Source organism: Scyliorhinus canicula, chromosome 9 (assembly GCF_902713615.1).
Source record: "Scyliorhinus canicula chromosome 9, sScyCan1.1, whole genome shotgun sequence".
In the NCBI taxonomy this organism is placed as follows: Eukaryota; Metazoa; Chordata; class Chondrichthyes; order Carcharhiniformes; family Scyliorhinidae; genus Scyliorhinus; species Scyliorhinus canicula.
The window spans coordinates 96,501,874-96,524,233 of record NC_052154.1 but is presented as its reverse complement, the minus strand read 5'-3'; the positions used below and the strand labels follow the sequence as shown (position 1 = coordinate 96,524,233).

The window sequence follows — 22,360 nt, the reverse complement described above, 5'->3', positions numbered from 1 at the left end:
AGGCTTCCCGCCCCTTTTGAGTGCCTTAGCATCGACTTCAAAGGGCCCCTCCCCTCCACTGACTGTAACGTGAACTTCCTCAACATTATTGACGAGTACTTGCGTTTCCCTTTCGCCATCCCAAGCCCTGACATGACCTCTGCCACTGTTATCAAGGCCCTGCACAGTCTCCCCACCTACATCCATAGTGATCGGGGTTCCTCTTTCATGAGTGATGAGTTGTGTCAGTTCTTGCTTAGCAAGGGCATCGCCTCAAGCAGGACTACCAGCTGCAACCCCTGGGGAAACAGACAGGTGGAGAGTGAGAACACGACGGTCTGGAAGGCCGTCCTTCCTGCCCTACAGTCTAGAGGTCTCCCGCTAGCAGGAGGTCCTTCCCGATACGCTCCACTCCATCCGGTCGCTCCTGTGCACTGCCACCAATGAGACCCCTCACGAACGAATGTTTGTCTTCCCCAGGAAGTCCACCTCCGGAGTCTCGCTCCCATCCTGGCTGACAGTCCCAGGGCCCGTCCTCCTCCGGAAGCATGCGAGGAGTCATAAATCGGATCCCCTGATCGAAAGGGTTCTTCTCCTCCATGCCAGCCCACATTGTGCCTACGTGGCACACAATGATGGGCAGCAGGGCACAGTCTCTCTTTGGGATTTGGCACCTGCAGGTTCCCCACTGACCATCACCACCACCCCCACCCCTACACCTATGGACTATGGACGAAGAAAAAGACTACACGCTCCCGGACACGCAGGTCTCGACACCAGTGCCCACACCACAGCTGGGACTGAGGCGTTCACGGCGGAAGGTTAAAGCTCCCGACAGACTCAATTTTAAGTTCACTTCACCCCCGCCGGACTCTTTTTTTTTTTAAACAGGGGGTGAATGTGGTAAACCGCTGTTACTGTATTATATATTGTTTGTTGTCTCTGCTGGCTCCGCCTGTGGCTCCTCCCCTCAGGCTCTATATAAAGGTGGCTGACATCTGGCCCTGCCCCAGTTCGGGATCAGTTGCCAGCAGGTTCTCGTTTAGCTTATTAAAGCCACAGTTTTGTTCCACAACTCTTCTTTGTTATAATTGATGGCACATCAAGGGGGAGAGGGAGTGCAAGGGAGGGGGAGAGGGAGTGTGATGGACAGAGAGGGGGAGCGCGAGGGAGTGCGTGCGAGGGAGAGAGTGAGAGCGTGTGTGCAAGGGAAAGAGGGAGGGAGGGCGTGTGTAGGGGAGGGAGGGCGTGTGTAGGGGAGGGAGGGAGTGTGTAGGGGAGGGAGGGAGTGTGTAGGGGAGGGAGGGAGTGTGTAGGGGAGGGAGGGAGTGTGTAGGGGAGGGAGGGAGTGTGGGGGAGAGAGGGAGGGCGCGCCAGGGCAAGAGGGAGGGAGGGAGGCAGCCCATGCGAGGGAGGGAGGCAGCACGTGAGATGGTGAGGGTGATGCAGGGAGAACACGGGAGGGGGAGGGAGTGCGCGGGACATACAGGGAGCACGGGGGGAGGTAGAGTGAAAGATTGCAGGAGAGTAGAGGCAACGATGGAGAGTTGGAGAAAGGAATAGTGAGGGAGAGATTAGGAAGAAGAACAGCAGGATTTTGTCAGTGTGGGAAGGGCTGAGTTTGACAGAGCAAAGCTGGGCTGTTGTGGGTGTTCCAGGTGAAGGCTCAGTGAGGGATGGGCTGTTGGAGATGATGGATTAGTCGGGAGGCAAGGGTGTTAAAGACTCAGGGACAGATGGAGTTGACAGTTTGGCATTGTATTGAACCATAATATGGCTGTTATTTGCACTTAGGATCGCGAGCGCTATGAGAAAGCTCTGGAGGAGCTCAACAAATACAATCCCAAATACATGGAGGACATGGAGCAGGTGTTTGATAGCTGCCAGGATTTTGAGAGGAAACGTCTCCGATTCTTCAAGGACATCCTGCTGGAATTTCACAAGCACCTTGACATCTCCAGTTACGACAGGTGAGAGAGGTTGGGCCAGTGGTGCACTGTGGGTTTGGGAGAGGGGATAGGGAAGGAAACGTTCCTGAGGAGCCCGCAAGCAGGTTTTGGGATGGAGTTAGTGGCTGTGAAATCTGATGACCCAACAATCTGGTGCTGAACATTAACAGGATCATGTGGATGGTGAGCAGGAGCAGGCCCACCTTCGGGGTTCTAATGCCTCCTTCAGGCATCTAGGTTGCTGTGAAGGTTGCAATGTTGGGATGGGAGGGATGAGATAATGAGAACATTATACATGCGTGTTCCCAATCAGCCTCTTGGAAGGTGTGCAGGTATAGGGCCCGTTGGATAATGTGCTGTAATCGGGCCCATTGGAATGTGTGCTGGTGTCTATCGGGCCTGTTGGAAAGTCTGTTGATATCTATTGGACCTATTCGAAGTTGCGCTGGTGTTTCCGGCCAGTTGTAAGGTGTGCTGGTGTCTATCTGGCCTGTTGTCAGGTGTGCTGTTGTCTCTTGGGCCTGTTTTGAAGGGATCCTGGTGTGTCTCCGGCCTTTTCAAAGGTATAGAATTTACAGTGATGGAGGCCATTCGGCCCATCGAGTTTGTGCCGGCCCTTGGAAAGAGCACCCCACCTAAACCCACATCACCCTATTACCACATTCCCACACTATCCCCGTAACCCCACCTAACCATTTTTGGACACTAAAGGGCAATTTAGCAGAGCCAAACCACCTAACCTGCACATCTTTGGACTTTGAGAGGAAACCAGAGCACCCGGAGGAAACCCACGCAGACAAGGGGAGAACATGCAGACTCCGCACAGACGGGGACCCAAGCCGGGAATCGAACCCGGGTCCTTGGAGCTGTGAAGCAACAGTGCTACCCACTGTGCTACCATGCTGCCCTACAATAGGGGGCGATTTAGCATGGCCAATCCACCAAACCTGCACATCTTTGGACTGTGGGAGGAAAACAAAGCACCCAGAGGAAACCCACGCAGACACGTGGAGAATGTGCAGAGTCCGCAAAGACATGGACCCAAGTCGGGAGTCGAACCTGTGACCCTGGAGCGCTGAAGCAACTGTGCTAACCTCTGTGCTACCGTGGTGGTGTCTTTCCATTTCGAAGGTCTGCTTGTGTCTACCGAGCCTTTTGGAAGCTGTGCTGTGTCAATGTGTGTTGAAATGTGTATTGTTTGTATATCGAGCCTGTTTGAAGTTGTGCTGTCATCTATCTGGCCTGTTGGAAAGTGTGCTAGTGTCTATATGGGCTTGTTGGAAGGTGTGCTGGTGTCTATCGGGGCCTGTTGGAAGGTGTGCTGCTGTCTACCTGGCCTGTTGGGAGGTGTGCTGGTGTCTACCTGGCCTGTTGGAAGGTGTGCTGGTGTCTATCGGGGCCTGTTGGAAGGTGTGCTGGTGTCTACCTGGCCTGTTGGAAGGTGTGCTGGTGTCTACCTGGCCTGTTGGAAGGTCTGCTGGTGTCTTATCGGGCCTGTTGGAAGGTGTGCTGGTGTCTATCAGGCCTGTTGGAAGATGTGCTGGTGTCTATCGGGGCCTGTTGGAAGGTGTGCTGGTGTCTATCGGGGCCTGTTGGAAGGTGTGCTGGTGTCTACCTGGCCTGTTGGAAGGTGTGCTGGTGTCTACCTGGCCTGTTGGAAGGTGTGCTGGCGTCTATCGGGCCTGTTTGAAGATGTGCTGGTGTCTGTCAAACCTGTTTGAAGATGTGCTGGTGTCTATCGGGCCTGTTGGAAGGTGTGCTAGTGTCACTCTGGCATATTGGAAAGTGTGCGAATGTCTATTGGGGCCTTTTGGAAGGTGGGCGGCATCTCTCTGGCCTGTTGAAGGTGTTCTGCTTTCTATCGGGTCTGTTGGAAGTTGTCCTGCTTTCTATCGGGTCTGTTGGAAGATGTGCTAGATATAGCACTTGAGGGGAATGGGATCAGGGGTTATGGGAGGAAAGCACGATTAGGCTATTGAGTTGGACAATCAGCCATGATCGTGACAAATGGCGGAGCAGGCTCGAAGTTCTTAATGGCCTTATCATGCTCCTACCTTCTATGTTTCTATGTCTATGTTTTCTATATGCTGAGGTCTACAGGGCCTTTGGAAGTTGCACTGGTGTCTATCAGGTCTTTTGGGAGGTGTGATAGGAGTCTTTTGGGCCTGTTGGAAGGTGTGCTGGTTTCTATTGGGCCTGTTGCAAGTTGTGCTTTTGTCTATCGAGCCTGTTGGAAGATGTGCTGGTGTTTATCGTGTCTGGTCTCTATTGGGCCTTTCGGAAGGTGTGCTGTTGTCTATCCGGCCTGTTGAATGGTGCGTTAGTATATATCGGGCCTGTGGTCGGTGTGCTGGTGTTTATCACGTCCATTGGAAGTTGTGCTGGTGTCTATGGCGTCTGTTGGAAGATGTGCTGGTGTCTATTGGGCTTGTCCAGAGGTGGGTTGGTGTCTACCTCGCCTGCTTATAGCATGTGCTGGTGTCTCTCCAGCCTAATGGAAGGTGTGCTGGTGTCTATCCGTCCTGTTGGAAGATATGCTGGTTTCTATCAAGTCTGTTGGAATTTGTTCAGGTCTCTGTGAGGCCTGTTGAATGGTGTGCCGGTGTTAACAATAGTGACGTTTAAGGGGCATCTTGACAAATACATGAATAGGATGGGAATAGAGGGATACAGACCCTGGAAATGTGGCAGATTTTAGTTTAGACGGGCAGAATGGTCGGCGCATGCTTGGAGGGCCGAAGGGCCTGTTCCTGTGCTGTACTGTTCTTTGTTCTAGCGGGCCTGCTGAAACATGTGCTGGTGTCTATGCGGCCTGTTTGGAGAGTGCTGGTGTCTATTGGGCCTTCTGAAAGGTCTGCTGATGTCTTATCTGGCCTCTTTGAAGATGTGCTAATGTTTATCGGGCCCTTTGGTATGTGTGTTCTTATCTATCTGGCCTGTTGGAAGGTCTGCTGGTGTTGTGCTTTTGGAAGGTGTGATGATGTCTATAGGGCCTGTTGGAAGGTATTCTGGTGTCTATCGGGGCCTGTTGGAAGGTGTGCTGGTGTCTATAGGGCCTGTTGGAAGGTGTGCTGGTGTCTATCGGGCCTGTTGGAAGGTGTGCTGGTGTTTATCGGGCCTTTTGGAAGGTGTGATGATGTCTATCGGGGCCTGTTGGAAGGTGTGCTGGTGTCTATCGGGCCTGTTGGAAGGTGTGCTGGTGACAATCGGGCCTGTTGGAAGGTAATCTGGTGACAATCGGGCCTGTTGGAAGGTGTGCTGGTGTCTATCGGGGCCTGTTGGAAGGTATTCTGGTGACAATCGGGCCTGTTGGAAGGTGTGGTGGTGACAATCTGGCCTGTTGGAAGGTGTGGTGGTGACAATCTGGCCTGTTGGAAGGTGTGGTGGTGACAATCTGGCCTGTTGGAAGGTGTGGTGGTGACAATCTGGCCTGTTGGAAGGTGTGGTGGTGACAATCGGGCCTGTTGGAAGGTGTGGTGGTGACAATCTGGCCTGTTGGAAGGTGTGCTGGTGTCTGTTGAGCCTGATGCCTGCCGGGCCTGTTTAAAGTTGTGCTTTTGTCTATCGGATTGGTTGTAATAATAATAATCACAAGAAGGCTTACATTGCATTGCGATGATTAAGTTGCACGGGTATATATCGGGTCTGTTGGAATGTGTACACGTATCTATCAGGCCTGTTGAAAGGTGTGCTGCCATCTATTGGGCTTGGGAAAGCTGTGTTGGTGTCTATCGGGCTTGTTGGAAGGTATTCTGGTGTCTATCGGGCCTGTTGGAAAGTGTATTGGTATCTCCCCGATTAACTCAATGCATTGTATGCTCAGTTCGAGCAGGAAACCATCGATTCGCTGTCTAGAACAGCCTAGAACACACCCATACCCACTGTCACAGCTTCCGAAGTCAGGTTGACCTTCCTGAAAGTGAACCCTCAGAAGGCGACCGGTCCAGACGGGATCCCTGGCCGTGCATTCGGAGCCTGCGCGGACCTGCTGGCAGATGTGTTCGCGGATATCTTTAACCTGTCCCTACTCCACTCCAAGGTCCCCACCTGCTTCAAGAATACCACCATCATTCGATGCCAAAAAATAACCAGGCACCGTGCCTCAATGACTACCATCCGGTGGCCCTGACTTCAGTCGTAATGAAGTGCTTCAAGAGGTTGGTCATGAAGCGCATCAACTCCATACTCCCAGAAAGCTTAGATCCACTTCAATTCGCATATCGCTGCAACCTGTCCACAGCAGACGCCATCTCCCTGGCCCTACACTCATCCCTAGAGCACCTTGACATCAAGGACTCCTACATCAGACTCCTGTTTATTGACTACAGCTCCACCTTCAACACTATAATCCCAGCAAAGCTCCAAAACCTAGGACTCCTCACTCTGCAACTGGATCCTCGACTTTCTGACCCATAGACCACAATCAGTAAGAATAAACAACACCTCCTCCACAATTGTCCTCAATACCGGGCCCCGCAAGGCTGTGTACTTAGCCCCCTACTATACTCCCTATACACATGCGACAACGTGGCAAAATTTGGTTCCAACTCCATCTACAGGTTTTCTGACGATACGACTGCAGTGGGTTGGATCTCGAATAACGACGAGTCAGAATACAGGAGGGAGATGGAGAACCTACTGGAGTGGTGCAGTGACAACAATCTCTCCCTCAATGCCAGCAAAACTAAAGAGCTGGTCATTGACTTCAGGAAGCAAAGTACTGTACACACCCCTGTCAGCATCAACGGGGCCGAGGTGGAGATAGAACATAGAACAGTACAGCACAGAACAGGCCCTTCGGCCCTCGATGTTGTGCCGAGCAATGATCACCCTAATTAAACCCACGTAACCCGTATACCCGTAACCCAACAATCCCCCCATTAACCTTACACTACGGGCAATTTATCATGGCCAATCCACCTAACCCGCACATCTTTGGACTGTGGGAGGAAACCGGAGCACCCGGGGGAAACCCACGCACACACGGGGAGGACGTGCAGACTCCACACAGACAGTGACCCAGCCGGGAATCGAACCTGGGACCCTGGAGCTGTGAAGCATTGATGCTAACCACCATGCTACCGTGAGGCCCCTACGGTAGCCTATAGATTTTTGGAGATGTGCACCCGTAGGAATTTGAAACTGCTAACCACTTGTGTTTCCCTATTATGCATTTTCTTTCTTTCCATGTATTAAATGATCTGTTTGAGCTGCTCGCAGAAAAATACTTTTCACTGTACTTGGGTACACGTGACAATAAACAAATCCAATCCAATCTGTAGGGTGTGTTGGCTAGCAGTGGTTAGCAGTTTCAAATTCCTACGGGTACACATCTCCAAAAATCTATCTGGTCCACCCACATTGACGCTTCAACCATGAAAGCACAACAGCGCCTACACTTCTACAGGACACTAAGGAAATTCGGCATGTCCACACTGACTCTTACCAACTATATGCGCTATAGAAAGCCTATCTGACTGCCTGGTATGGTAATTGCTCGGCCCAACCCCGCAAGAAACTTCAGAGAGTTGTGAACACAGCCCAGTCCATCGCACGGACCTGCCTCCCATCCATTAACTTTATCTACACCTCCCGCTGCCTGGGGAAAGCGGGCAGCATAATCAGAGACCCCTCCCACCCGGCTTACTCACTCTTCCAACTTCTTCCATTGGGCAGGAGATACAAATGTCTGAGAACACTCAAACAGATTCAAAAACATCTTCTTCCCCGCTGTTACGACTCCTAAACGTTCCCTCTTATGGACTGACCTGATTAATACTACACTCCTGTATGCTTCACTCGATGCCGGTGTCTATAGTATTTACATTGTGTACCTTGTGTTGCCCTATTATGCATTTTCTTTCTTTCCATGTATTAAATGATCTGTTTGAGCTGCTCGCAGAAAAATACTTTTCACTGTACTTGGGTACACGTGACAATAAACAAATCCAATCCAATCTATAGGGTGTGTTGGTATTGATCTGGCCTGTTAGAAGGTATGCTGGAGTCTATTGGGCCTGTTGAAAGATCTCCTGATGTCTATCCGGCCTGTTCATATGTGTGCTGGTGTCTATCTGGTGTGCTGGGGGCAGCATAGTAGCACACTGGTTAGCACTGTGCTTCACAGCTCCAGGGTTCCGGGTTTGATTCCCGCTTGGGTCACTGTCTGTGTGGAGTCTGCACTTTCTCCCCATGTCTGCGTGGGTTTCCTCCAGGTGCTCCTGTTTCCACCCACAAAGTCCCAAATGACGTGCTGTTAGGTAGATTGGACATTCTGAATTCTCCCTCCGTGTATCTGAACAGACACCGGAATGTGGCGACTCAGGACTTTTCACACTAACTTCATTGCAGTGTTAATGTAAGCCTACTTGTGACAACAATAAAGATTATTATTATTATTGGGCCTGTTGGAAGTTGTGTTGGTGTCTATCGGGTCAGTTGGAAGCAGTGTTCGTCTCTATCGGGCCTGCTGAACGGTGTGCTCGTGTCTATGTGGCCAGTTAGAAGGTGTGCTGGCATCTATCGGCCCTGTTGAAGGTGTGCTGGTATCTTTTGAAAAGTGTGCTGGTGTCTCTCTAGCCTATTGTGTGTGCCCTATTGGGCCTGTTCGAAGGTGTGCTAGTGCATATTGAGCATGTTGTAAGGTGTGCTTGTGCCGATCTAGCCTGTTGAAGGTGTGCTGGTATCTGTTGTGCCTTCTGGAATGTGTGCTAGTGTCTGCCGTGCCTGTTGGAATGTGTGCCAATGTCTGCCGTGCCTGTTCAAAGATGTGCTGTTGTCGGGCCTTTTTGGAAGCTGTACTGGTGTTGGGCGAAGAGCTGAAGGCATGGCTCATCAGTAATGACTGCAGCTAGTTAGGCCAGTTTATTGACTCAGTCACTCCCTTTGTCTGAAGCTTGGTCCATCCACATTGCCATTCTGGTTTCTGTGTAATACACATGGCCATACTTTGAATCCTGATGGTCTGGTCTATTATAATGAATGTTAGGTCTGTAGAGTTAGCAAAGCCCAATGGTGCTCGTGCTATCCATTCCGAGATGGGGCATAGTCTGAGCTGGTCTTGTCTGGCTGGAGGATGTCTAACTATGATGATTTTAACATGCTGGGTGTCGACTTGTTTCAGTTTCCAAGCTATCTATCGAGATTTGTACCAGATCATCGCCTCAGCCAACGACCAAGAAGATTTACGATGGTGGCAGAATACTCATGGACCGGGCATGACCATGAATTGGCCACAGTTTGAGGTGAGTGGCTGCTGCCTGTTTTTCATCCACCATTGATGCAGATAAAAATACAGCGATATGGGGAGGGAGCAGGGCTGTGGGGTTCCTTTAGGATTAATACAGGGCAATGGGGACAGAGAGAGAAAGTGGGGCAGTGGGATTATTTTGGGGATCAATACAGAACTATGGGGAGAGAATGGGGCAGTGGGATTAGTTTGGCGATTGATACAGGGGAGGGAGCAGGAACATTGTGATTAGTTTTATGATTAGGATATAAATCAGTTGGCGAACTGGATGGAGAGATGGCAGATGGAGTTTAATCCGGACAAATGTGAGGTAATGCATATCAGTGGGAAATACACAATAAATGGCAGAACCCTTAAGAGTATTGACAGGCAGAGGGATTTGAGTGTACGGGTCCACAGGTCACTGAAAGTGGAGAAAGTAGCCAAGAAGGCATACGGCATGCTTGTCTTCATCGGCCAGGGCATTGAGTATCAAAATTGGCAAGTCATGTTGCAGCTGTATAGAACCTTAGTTAGACCACACTTGGAGTATAGTGTTTAGTTCTGGTCGCCACACTACCAGAAGGATGTGGAGGCTTTGGAGAGGGTGCAGAAGAGATTTACCAGGATGTCGCCTGGTATGGCGTGTACTAGCTGTGAGGAGAGTATGGATAAACTCAGTTTGTTCCCACTGGAATGATGAAGGTTGAGGGTAACTTGATAGAAGATTACAAAATGATGAGGGGCAAGGGCAGAATGGATAGTCAGAAGCTTTTTCCCAGGGTTGAGGAGACAATTACTAGGGGATGTAGGTTTAAGATGCGAGGGGCAAGGTTTAGAGGAAATGTGTGAGGCAAGTGCACACAGGGCAGTGGGTGCCTGGAACTCGCTGCCGGAGGAGATGGTGAAAACCAGTACGATAGTGACATTTAAGGGGCGTCTTGACAAATACATGAATAGGATGGGAATCGAGGGATAAGGACCCCAGACATGTAGAAAGTTTTAGGTTAGATGGGCAGCATAGTCAGCGCTGGCTTAGAGGGCCGAAGGGCCTGTTCCTGTGCTGTACTATTCATTGTTCTTTGATTGTGTTTGATTGATACAGGGCTTTGTGGAGAGAGTGAAGCAGTGGGATTGGTTTGGGATTGATACAGGGCTATTGTGAGAGAGTGAAGCAGTGGGATTGGTTTGGGATTGATACAGGGCTATGGGGACAGAGAGGAGCAGTGGGAATGATTTGAGGACATTCTATTTTCTTGCTTAACATGCATGCTAACTCTTTCTTGTACAAGTCCTTCTGAATATCAATAGTTCCAAGTTTCCACACCATTTAAAAATGTTCATCTTTTGTATTCCTATGAGAAAAGTGATTCATCACACGCTTCCCTGACATTGAACCCCATCTTGTCACTGAACCTGTCTATATCTCTTTGCACTCTGTTCTCTCCACCCTTACATCTCCACCCAACTTTGGCAACAACAAACCTAGATAAATATATCTGACTCTGTTTTTCCAAGTCATTGATATACCTGGAGATTATAAATAACAGAGGCTCCAGCACTGCACTTGACACAACCTGCGAACGTGAAAATACCACGTTTATCACTACTCTTTGCTTCCAATATATATATTTGTTTATTGGTGTTTTCCAGTTTTTCGAGAGTACCAGCTCATGTGTATCTGATATTTACAAACCGGTTTGTGTCTTATTTGCAACGGTTTTTACATGAGAGCCCGTGATAGCTTATTTCCCCTCTTCGTGTTGCCGTCTGCCCTGGGAATCCGTATTGTACTCTGCTTCGTTCTGCTTGGCTTCTAATTTTCATTGTTGGGAGTGGAGGGGGGGGGGGGGGCAGCGTGGCCCTTCCCCTCCTCCCTTTGTCCCCGTGCTTCGTTTTGTGCTTCCCTTGGAAACGCTGGGGCTGGTTTAGCTCACTGGGCTAAATCGCTGGCTTTTAAAGCAGGCCAGCAGCACGGTTCGATTCCCGTACCAGCCTCCCCGGACAGGCGCCGGAATGTGGCGACTAAGGGCTTTTCACAGTAACTTCATTGAAGCCTACTCGTGACAATAAGCGATTTTCATTTTCAAACCCACTGACCCATCCTCCTCTGCCCCTTTCTCTTGTGGGTGCCTTCCCTTGTCTTCCTCTCATTCTCTTCCTCGTTGCTGTTGGCCTCGAACAGGTCTTGGAACAGGCTGATGAATGGCCTCCAGGCTTTGTGGAAGCCCTCCTATCCGCAGATGGTGAACTTGATCTTCTCCAGGTGGAGAAGTTCCACCAGGTCTGCCAGCCAGTCTGCAGCTGTGGGTGGTGCTGCTGATCATTAGCCGAGCAGGATTCTCCAGCATGCGATTAGGGTGCAAACGCCAGGGCATTGGCCCCTTTCCTCACCTGAAAATCCGGCTGGTCCAATACCCCGAAGACTGCCACTCTCGGGCACAGCTACACCCTCACCTCCACATTGTGTCGAAGAAGGCTGTCCAGAACCTGGCAAGTCTGGGGCAGGCCCAGAACATGTGGGTGTGGTTGGCCGGGCTCCTCTGGCACCGTTCACATTTGTCCTCCACCTCCGGGAAGAACATGCTCATTTGGGTTCTGGTCAGGTGCGCTCTGTGCACCACTTAAACTACACATGAGGTGTAGCCTGGCACAGAGGTGGAGTTAGCCTGCTCAGTGCTTCGCTCCAGAGCCCCAATCCACTTCCATACTCCATAGAGTAGATAGTCAGAGACTTTTTCCCCGGGTGGAACACACCATTACAAGGGGACATAAATTTAAGATAAATGGTGGAAGATATAGAGGGGATGTCAGAGGTAGGTTCTTTACCCAGAGAGTAGTGGGGGCATGGCATGCACTGCCTGTGGTAGTAGTTGAGACGGAAAATTTATGGACCTTCAAACGGCTATTGGATAGGTACTTGGATTAGGGTAGAATAAGGGAGTGTAGGTTAACTTCTTAAGGGCAGCACGGTAGCATTGTGGATAGCACAATTGCTTCACAGCTCCAGGGTCCCAAGTTCGATTTCGACTTGGGTCACTGTCTGTGTGGAGTCTGCACATCCTCCCCGTGACTGCGTGGGTTTCCTCCGGGTACTCCGGTTTCCTCCCACAGTCCAAAGATGTGCAGGTTGGGTGGATTGGCCATGACAAATTGTCCAAAATTCTATGATTAACCTAGGACAAAAGTTCGGCGCAACATCGTGGGCCGAAGGGCCTGTTCTGTGCTGTATTTCTCTATCTATCTATCTATCTCCAATTCGTCCTCCCTTTTCTGTCTAGCTTCGTCCATTGGTCTTGCCCTGTCCAGCAACCGTCCGTTTGTCCCCACCCTCCCTCCCTCCTTGCTGTCCGTGTTTATTAGTTCCTCTCTGAGAGTGTCACAGATGTTTACAGCATGGAATCAGGCCCTTCAGCCCAGCTTGTCCATGCCACCCAGTTTCTATCACTAAGCTAGTCCCACTAGCCTGCATTTGGCCCATATCCTGTTATACCCACCCTGCCCCTATAACTGTCTTAACTTTTTAAAGGAAAAAAATTGTACCCCCCTCTTCCACCGCCTCTGGCAGTTCATTCCAGATGCTCACCACCTTCTGTGTGAAAAATTTCCCCGCTGGTCTCTTTTTTTGTATCTCTCCCCTCTCATCTTCAACCTATGCCCTCTTGTTCTCGACTCTTCAACCTTTGGGGAAAGATGTTGACTATCAACCTTATCTAGGTTCCTCATTATTTTATAGAACTCTATAAGATCACCCCTCAGCCTCCTACGCTCCAAGGAAAGAAAGTCCCAGCCTCTCCTTATAACTCAGACCATCAAGTCCTGGTAGAATCCTCGTAAATCTTGTGCTCTTAAAAATCTTGAAACTGGCGTCATGGCTGATGAGGGAGAGAGAAGAGGTAGTCCATGGAGGCACTACTGAGGACTGGACATTGGCTGGGGTGGGGTGGCGTCGGGGGGTGGGGGCCCTTGCCAGGGCCAGAGGAGGAGTGGGGAGGTGGTGATGGGGGTAGAGTCCAGGCAAGGCAGCCATCTTGCTGCACACCCCACTGACCACCCACCTTAGCCCCAGGTTTTGCAGAGTGACACCAACCGTATGGGTGCCCCCACCCTCGGCCATACCCCACCCCCAACCAGCCACCACCTGCTGGCAGGACATCAGACTGCCCACCTCTCGGGGCCATGCAGTACTTTGCCGTCTCCTCAAGGAGAAAGTGTTTAATTTGGAGGCACCTGAGCTCCAGGCCTGTCGGCAGGTCCAAGTCCTCATCAATTCACCCAAGGTCACGAGTCTGTGTCCTATGTAAATCCCTGACTGCTAAGATCCCAGCGCCCCCCCCCCCCCCCCCCCCCCCCCAATCCTGTCTCCATTTTGTAAAGGCGGCGTCAACATAGCTGGTGGGAATTTGTGTTAGACCAAAATGTTGCCTCATTTGTTTCCATGTCTTCAGAGTGGCTGCCACCACTGGGCTGGATGTGCACTTTGTTTGTGAGGTGAAGGGAGTACTGCCATGGTGAGGGCTTGGAGGGTCATTCCCTTGCAAGAGGACTCCTCCAGCCTTACTCATTCCGTATTTGAATCTCGTATCCATCCCTTCACCCTCTAAGCTGTGGCTTCGATTGATTGCATGAATCCTCCTTTAATGTCTTTTAGAAATTTTAGAATACCACATTTACTGTTTCCCATTTATTTTCCCTGCCAGTTACATCCTTTACAAATTTCCCTTGTGAAATTATGTTGAATTTGTTTGATCATACAATGCTTTCTAAGCCCACTTCCTTAATAGATCCGGGTGCTCCGGTTCCCTCCCTCCAAAGATGTGCAGGTTAGATGGATTGGTCATGCTAAATTGCCACATCGTGTCCAGGGATGTGCAGGTTAGGTTACAGGCATAGGGCAGGGGATTGGACCTAGAAAGAGTATCCTTTCAGAGTGTTGGTGCAGACTCAATGGGCCGAATGGCCTCGTTCAGCCTTGTAGGAATGCTAATTCTATGAATCATGTCAGGCTCACTGGCCTGTTGTTTTCTATTTTCTCTCTCCCTCCTTTCTTGAACAGCGGAGTTAGATTTCACAGAATCACAGAAAAGTGCAGTGCAGAAACGGCCCTTCAGCCCATTGAGTCTGCGCTGCCACATGAAAGGTACCTAATCTCCCAATCCTAATCTCATTTGCCAGCACTTGGCCCATAACCTCGAATATTAAGACGTGCCCATCCAGGTACTTTGTAGAGGATGTGAGGCAACCCGCTCTACCACCCTCTCAGGCAGTGCATTCCAGTCATCACCCTCTTGATTAGAGGTTTTTCCTCAAATCCCCGTACCAGCCTCCCCGGACAGGCACCGGAATGTGGCGATTAGGGGCTTTTCACAGTAACATCATTGAAGCCTACTCGTGACAATAAGCAATTTTCATTTCATTTTTCATTTTCAAATCTCCCCTGAACCTCTTACCCCTCAGCTTGAATTTGTGTCCCCTCATAACTGACCCTTCAACTAAGTGTAAGAGCTGCTCCCTATCCACCCTGTGAATACCCCTCATAATGTTGTACACCTCAATCAGGTCACCTCTCAGTCTTCTCTGCTCCAGTGAAAACAACCCAAGCCTATCCAACCTCTCTTCAAAACTTAAATGTTCCACCCCAGGCAACATCCTGATGAATCACCTCTGCACCCTCTCCAGTGCAATCACGTCCTTCCTATAATGTGCCAACCAAAACTGAACACAGTACTCCAGCTGTGACCTCACCAATGTTCTGTGTAACTCCAACATGACCTCCCTGCTTTTGTAATCTATGCCTCGATTGATAAAGGAAGTGTGTGCCAGATGCCTTTGTCACCACCCTATTAACCTGCCGTTGTGCCTTCAGAGATGTATTTACAAACAGTTCAAGGTCTCTTTGTTCCTCAGGACTTCCTAGTGTGGTGCCATTCATTGAATATTTCCTTCCTTCCAAAGTGTAACACCTCACACTTTTCAGGATTAAATTCGATCTGCCATTTATCCGCCCATTTGACCATCCCGTCTATATCTTTCTGTAACCCAGGACTCTCAGCCTCACTGTTAACCACCCAGCCTATCTTTGTGTCATCCGCAAACTTACAGATCTTACCCCACACATAGTCATCCAAATCATTTATATAAATGACGAATAATAGGGAACCCACCACTGGACACTGACTTCCAGTCACTAAAGCAGCCGTTTGTCATCACCCTCTGAATCTTACAGCTCAGCCAGCTTTGAATCCACCTTATCAAGTTTCCCTGTATCCCATGTGCATTTGCCTTCTTTATAAGTCTCCCATGTGGGACATTGTCAAATGATTGTTGAAATCCATGTAAACTACATCAACTACACTACCCTCATCTACACACTTAGTCACATGCTAAAAAAATTTAATCAAATTTGTTAGGCATGATCTCCCTCTGACAAAGCCATGCTCACTATTCCTGATCAAACCTTGCTCTCCAAGTGGAGATAAATTCTCTCCTTCAGACTTTTCTCCATTAGTTTCCCCACCACCGACCTGAGACTCACTGGTCTGTAGTTTCCTGGCTTATCCTCCTGCCTTTCTTAGATCGGAAATTTGTTAGCTTCCAGTCTGGTGGGACCATTCTAGAATCTCGGGAATTTGGAGAAATCTTAGCCAGTGCATCCACTATCCCTGTAGCTTTCTCTTCTCAAACCCTAGGGTGCAGACCATCAGGGTCTGGATATTTGCCAGAATTTAGTCAACAAAAGAACAAAGAAAATTACAGCACAGGAACAGACCCTTCGGCCCTCCCAGCCTGCGCCGATACAGATCCTTTATCTAAACCTGTTGCCTATTTTCCAAGGATCTACTTCCCTCTGTTCCTTGCCCGTTCGTATATCTGTCCAGATGCATGCTGTATGCCTTCTTGACCACTCTATCGACCTGCGTTGTCACCTTCAAGGTACAATGGACCTGAAGTTTAAGGGAGATGTGCGTGGAAAGTTTTTTACGCAGAGGGTGGTGGGTGCCTGGAATGCTTTGCCAGCAGTGGTTGTAGAGGCGGGTACGATAGCATCATTTAAGATGCATCTGGACAGATATATGAACGGGTGTGGAACAGAGAGAAGTAGACCTTGGAAAATAGGGAACAGGTTTAGATAAAGGACCTGGATCGGCGCAGGCTGGGAGGGCCGAAGGGCTTGATCCTGTGCTGTAATTTTCTTTGTTCTTTGAACACCCAGATCTTTCTGCACATCAATTTTCCCCAGGACTCTTCCATTGACCATATAGTCCGCTCTTGAATTAGATCTTCCAAAATGCATCATCTCGCATTTGCCTGGATTGGACTCCATCTGCCATTTCTCTGCCCAATTCTCCAATCTATCTATATTTTGCTGTATTCTCTGACAGTCCTCCTTGCTATCTGCAACTCCACCAATCTTAGTATCATCTGCAAACTTGCTCATCAGACCACCTATACCTTATTCCAGATCATTTATGTATATCACAAACAACAGTGGTCCCAGCACAGATCCCTGTGGAACACCACTAGACACCTTTCTCCATTTTGAGACACTCCCTTCCACCACTGCTCTCTGTCTACTGTTGCCCAGCCAGTTCTTTATCCATCTAGCTAGTACACCCTGAACCCCATACAACTTCACTTATTCCATCAACCTGCCATGGAAAACTTTATCAAACGCCTTACTGAAGTCCATGTATATGACATCTACAGCCCTTCCCTCATCAATTAACTTTGTCACTTCCTCAAATAAATCTATTAGGTTTGTAAGACATGACCTTCCCTGCACAAAACCATGCTTGTTAAGTCCATCACTGATAAGTCTATTTTCTTCCAAATGTGAATAGATCCTGTCCCTCAGTACCTTCTCCAACAGTTTGCCTACCACTGACATCAAGCTCACAGGTCTATAATTCCCTGGATTATCCCTGCTATCCTTCTTAAACAAAGGGACAACATTAGCAATTCTCCAGTCCTCCGGGACCTCACCGTGCTCAAGGATGCTGCAAAGATATCTGTTGAGGCCCCAGCTATTTCGTCCCTCGTTTCCCTCAGTAACCTGGGATAATCCCATCGGGTCCTGGGAAATTGTCCACCTTAATGCCTTTTAGAATACCCAAAACCTCCCCCTTCCTTATGCCGACATTACCTAGAGTATTTAAACATCCATCCCTAGCCTCAACATCCGTCATGTCCCTCTCCTTGGTGAATACCGATGCACAGTACTCATTAAGAATCTCACTCATTTTCTCTGACTCCACGCATAAATTCCCTCTTTTGTCTTTGAGTGGGCCAATCCTTTCTCTAGTTACTCTCTTGCTTATATACGAATAAAAGGCTTTGGGATTTTCCTTAACCCTGTTAGCCAAAGATATTTCATGACCCCTTTTAGCCCTCTTTATTGCGCGTTTGAGATTTGTCCTACTTTCCCGATATTCCTCCAAAGCTTCATCAGTTTTGAGTCGCCTCGATCTTATGTATGCTTCCTTTTTAATCCTAGCTAGTCTCACAATTCCACCCGTCATCCATGGTTCCCTAATCTTGCCATTTCTATCCCTCATTTTCACAGGGACATGTCTGTCCTGCATTCTAATCAACCTTTCCTTAAAAGACTCCCACATTTCAAATGTGGATTTACCCTTAAACAGCTGCTCCCAATCCACATTCCCTAGCTCCTGCCGAATTTTGTTATACTTGGCCGTTCCCCAATTCAGCACTCTTCCTTTAGGACCACTCTCGTCTTTGTCCATGAGTATTCTAAAACTTTGGGAATTGTGATCGCTATTGCCAAAGTAATCACCGACTGAAACTTCAACCACCTAGCCGGGATCATTCCCCAATACCAGGTCCAGTATGGCCCCTTCCCGAGTTGGACTATTTACATACTGCTCTAAAAAAACTCTCCTGGATGCTCCTTACAAAATCTGCTCCATCTACACCTCCAACACTACATGAGTCCCATTCAATGTTGGGGAGTTAAAATCTCCCATTACGAACACCCTATTGCTCCAACATTTTTCTATAATCTGCCTACATATTTGTACCTCTACTTCACGCTCGCTTTTGGGAGGCCTGTAGTAAAGTCCCAACAATGTTACTGCACCCTTCTATTTCTTAGCTCTATCCATATTGCCTCAGTGCTCGAATCCTCCATTGTGCCCTCCTTAGACCCTGAAGTTTCCCCAACACTTTTTTCTTCTGCTGGTATTGATTACCTTGATTTCCTCATTTTTTTTTAAGTCCAACTTCACCGTCTATTTCTGGAATGTAAGGTGTGTCTTCTACTGTGAAGACAGACACAAAATATTTGGTCAATGTCTCTGCCATTTTCCCATGATAATTTCTCCTGTCTCTGCTTCCCAGAAACCAACACTTACTTTTGCTACTCTTTTTTTTATACTTCCAAGAGCTCTTACAATCTGTTTTTTATGTTTCTGACTAGTTTATATTCTATTTTTTCCCCCCTCATTATCATCTTTTTTGCTGGCCCTTTGTTGGTTTCTAAAACACTCCCAATCCTTAGACTTGACCTGATTAGTAAGTTTGTGGATGGCACCAAGGTTGGTGGAGTGGCAGATCGTATTGAGAATTGTCAGAGGCCACAGCAGGACATAGATAGGTTGGAGACTTGGGCAGAGAAATGGCAAATGGAGATGAATCCAGACAAATGTGAGGTAATGCATTTTGCTAGGTCTAACATAGAGAGGAAATGTACAGTAAATGACAAAAGTCAGAAATCAGCATACAGGTCCACAGATCTTTTAAAGTGGCAACACAAGTGGACAAGGTAGTCCAGAAAGCACATAGAATGCTTGCCTTCATTGGACTGGGCATCGAGTATAAAAATTGGCAAGTGGGGCTTCCGGTGTGCACCATGGAGTGAGTGGCCACACAAGGCAGGAGCCTAAGGTTACAGAAAAGAGCTCTTTTTTAATCAATACGGGATGGAATTTTGAGGAAAAGGCGTAGGTGAATGTTGGAGGAATACTTTCCCCCAGGAATGGTATGTTTCTTGGTTACCAGACCCGCAGAAACAGTGAAAGATTTGGCTGAAGCTGCAGCAAAGATAAAAGCCTCTTCCAGCATGCAGGTGGGGGAAGGGCGAGTTTAAAGGCTTCAAGCTGACCTGAGGGCCTTTATGAAAGCTGAATTCTAGCAGCAGAGGGAACAACTGTGAAAATATCTCACCAAGGCCATTGAAGAAGCAGGGACGGGACTTCCGGTTGCGGCTATGCTTCATAGGAAGGGGGTGAAGTTTGGCCTGTTACAGCCGGCTCGCCTCTGGGTCACTTACAAGGACCGCCAGCTCTACTTTGACTCTCCGGCGGAGGCCTGGGCTTTTGTCCAGGCAGAGAAATTGGACTCGAACTGATGACTGGGGGGCTGGGGAAAGATGTACATTGTTTGAGGCTCTGTCCTCCTTGGTATCCTTTTGCTTATATTGGCTGTGTTTGATGTTGCCTTTTCGTTGCTCTGAGTTTTCGTCTTTTGGGGCTGTTATTTATTTACTGTGGCGCTTTTTGGGGGTTTTTTTCCACTGGTGGGGGGTTGGGGAGCAGTTTGAGGTCCCTCTGGGTCATGTGGCCGTCTTTTTCCCGTGTGTTGGGTTGGGGGGCGGGGTTCGGGATGGTTCGCGGCTTTCTTCCCGCGCCGGAGGAGCTGGGGACGGGGCCGGCACTGGGAGGGGGGATTGGTGGTTGTGTTGCATTTGGGGGGGGTCATTGGTATGGCGGGAGTAGCCGGGGTCAGCAGGAGTCGGCTGACTTACAGAAGTACAATGTTAGGGGTAACGCAGCTAGGGGGGTCTAGCTTGGGGGGTGGGGGGGCTCGGGGGGAGGAAGAAGGGGGGGGTTACCGGGTTGCTGCTGTAGGGGCTGTGAGGAAACGGCTGGTGAAGGGGGGGGGGTTGGGAGGGGGGTCTGCCACCGGGGGGAACGGGCTTGGGGGGTTCCCTGGGCACGTGGTGGGTTGAGGGAGAGCTATGGCTGATCGGCGCGGAAGGAGGGGGTGGACCCCAGATTCGGCTGGTCACATGGAACGTGAGGGGGCTGAATGGTCCGGTGAAGCGGTCCCGGGTCTTGGCAAACTTGAGGGGGCTGGGAGCAGATGTGGCTATGCCCCTGGAGACGCACCTCAAGGTTACGGATCAGGTGAGGCTGAGAAGAGGCTGGGTGGGACAGGTGTTTCACTCGGGGCTCGATGCGAAGAACCGAGGGGTGGCAATCTTGGTCGGTAAGAGCCTGTCGTTCGTTGCGTCCAATGTGGTAGCGGACAGTGCAGGTATATATGTAATGGTGAGTGGTAGACTTCAAGGGGAGCGGGTGGTCCTGGTCAATGTGTACGCCCCCAACTGGGACGATGCGGGCTTCATGCGGTGAATGCTGGGCCTGATCCCGGACCTGGAGACGGGAGGTTTGATCCTGGGTGGAGACTTTAATACGGTGCTGGATCCGGCTCTGGATCGCTCGAAGTACGGGTAAGAGGCTGGCGGCGGCCTCGGTGCTGAGGGGGTTCATGGATCAGATGAGAGGGGTGGACCCTTGGAAGTTCTTGAAGCCGGGGAGTAGGGAGTTCTCCTTTTTCTCCCATGTTCACAAGGCTTACTCCCGGATTGACTTTTTTGCTCTCAGTAGGGCGCTAATCCCGAGAGTGGTGGGGGCGGAGTATTCGGCAATAGCCATATCTGACCATGCTTCACATTTGGTGGATCTGGAGCTGGGGGAGGGGAAGGATCAGCTCCCGCTGTGGAGGCTGGATGTGAGGCTTTTGGCAGAGGAGGAAGTGTGTGGGTGGGTCCGTAGGGGCATAGAGGGGTATCTGGAAGCCAACGACAACTGGGAGGTGCAAGTTGGGGTGGTTTGGGAAGCGCTGAAGGCAGTAGTCAGAGGGGAGCTGATATCCATTCGGGCGCACAGGGAGAGGGGGGACAGGGCCGAGAGGGAGAGGCTGGTGGAGGAAATGGTAAGGTGGATAGGAGATATGCAGATACCCTGGAGGAGGGGCTTTTGAGGAAGTGGCGCAATCTCCCAAGCGGAATTTGATATACTGACCACCCGGAAGGCGGAGGCGCAGTGGAGGAGGGCGCAGGGGGCGGTATATGAGTATGGGGAGAAGGCAAGTCGGATGCTGGCCCACCAGCTCCGGAAGCGGGAGGCAGCGAGAGAGATAGGGGGAGTCACGGATGCAGGAGAGAACTTGGTGCGGGGTGGCAAGGACATCAATGGGGTGTTCAGATCCTTTTATGAGGGGCTGTACCAGGCGGTGCCCCCTAGGGAGGCAGGAGGGATGGACCGCTTTCTGGAGAGGCTGGAGTTCCTAAGAGTAGGGGACGAGCGGGTGGAGGGTCTGGGGGCCCCAATCGAGCTGGAGGAACTGATGGAGGCGCTGGGAAGTATGCAGACAGGGAAAGCGCCGGGACCTGACGGGTTCCCGGTGGAATTTTACAAGAAGTTTTCGAATCTGCTCGGCCCGCTGCTGGTGAGGACCCTGAATGAGGCAAGGGAGGGGGGGGGGGGGGGGGGGGGGGCTCTGCCCCCGACGATGTCCAGGGCAATTATTTCTTTGATCCTGAAGCGGGACAAAGACCCCCTTCAGTGTGGGTCTTACAGGCCGATTTCGCTCCTTAATGTGGATGTAAAGTTGTTGGCAAAGGTGCTGTCCAGAAGGGTGGAAGATGTAGTCCCGACGGTTATCCATGAGGACCAAACGGGATTTGTAAAGGGGGGCAACTGAATGCCAACGTACGGCGGCTCTTTAATGTTATGATGATGGCGCCGGCGGCTGGGGAGGCAGAAATAGTAGCATCAATGGATGCGGAGAAAGCTTTTGACAGGGTGGAGTGGAGCTACCTGTGGGAAGTGCTGAGGAGGTTTGGGTTTGGTGAGGGGTTCATCAGCTGGGTGAGGTTGCTGTACAGCTCCCCGGTGGCGAGTGTGGTGACGAACGGGAGGAGGTCGGAGGACTTTCGGCTTTCCAGGGGGACGAGGCAGGGGTGCCCCTTGTCTCCCCTGCTCTTCGCGTTAGCGATTGAGCCCCTGGCCATGGCGCTGAGGGACTCGAAGAGTTGGAGGGGGATTGTGCGGGGGAGGGAGGAATACCGGCTGTTGTTGTATGCAGATGATCTACTGTTGTACGTCGCAGATCCGGCTGAGGGGATGCCAGAGGTGTTGAAGATACTTGAGGAGTTTGGGGACTTTTCTGGATACAAGCT

General features: G+C 50.1%; 1 protein-coding gene across 8 annotated transcripts in view; it reads left to right on the top strand.

Moving 5' to 3' along the window:
- pacsin3 (protein kinase C and casein kinase substrate in neurons 3) overlaps positions 1-22,360 on the top strand; it is a 144,296-nt gene that overhangs the window by 96,650 nt on the left and 25,286 nt on the right. For all 8 annotated transcript variants that reach the window (XM_038807249.1, XM_038807242.1, XM_038807248.1 and 5 more), the window contains 2 exons: positions 1,774-1,949; positions 9,052-9,172. In XM_038807249.1, the coding sequence (XP_038663177.1) occupies positions 1,774-1,949; positions 9,052-9,172 (297 nt within the window). The remainder of the gene's footprint in view (positions 1-1,773; positions 1,950-9,051; positions 9,173-22,360) is intronic.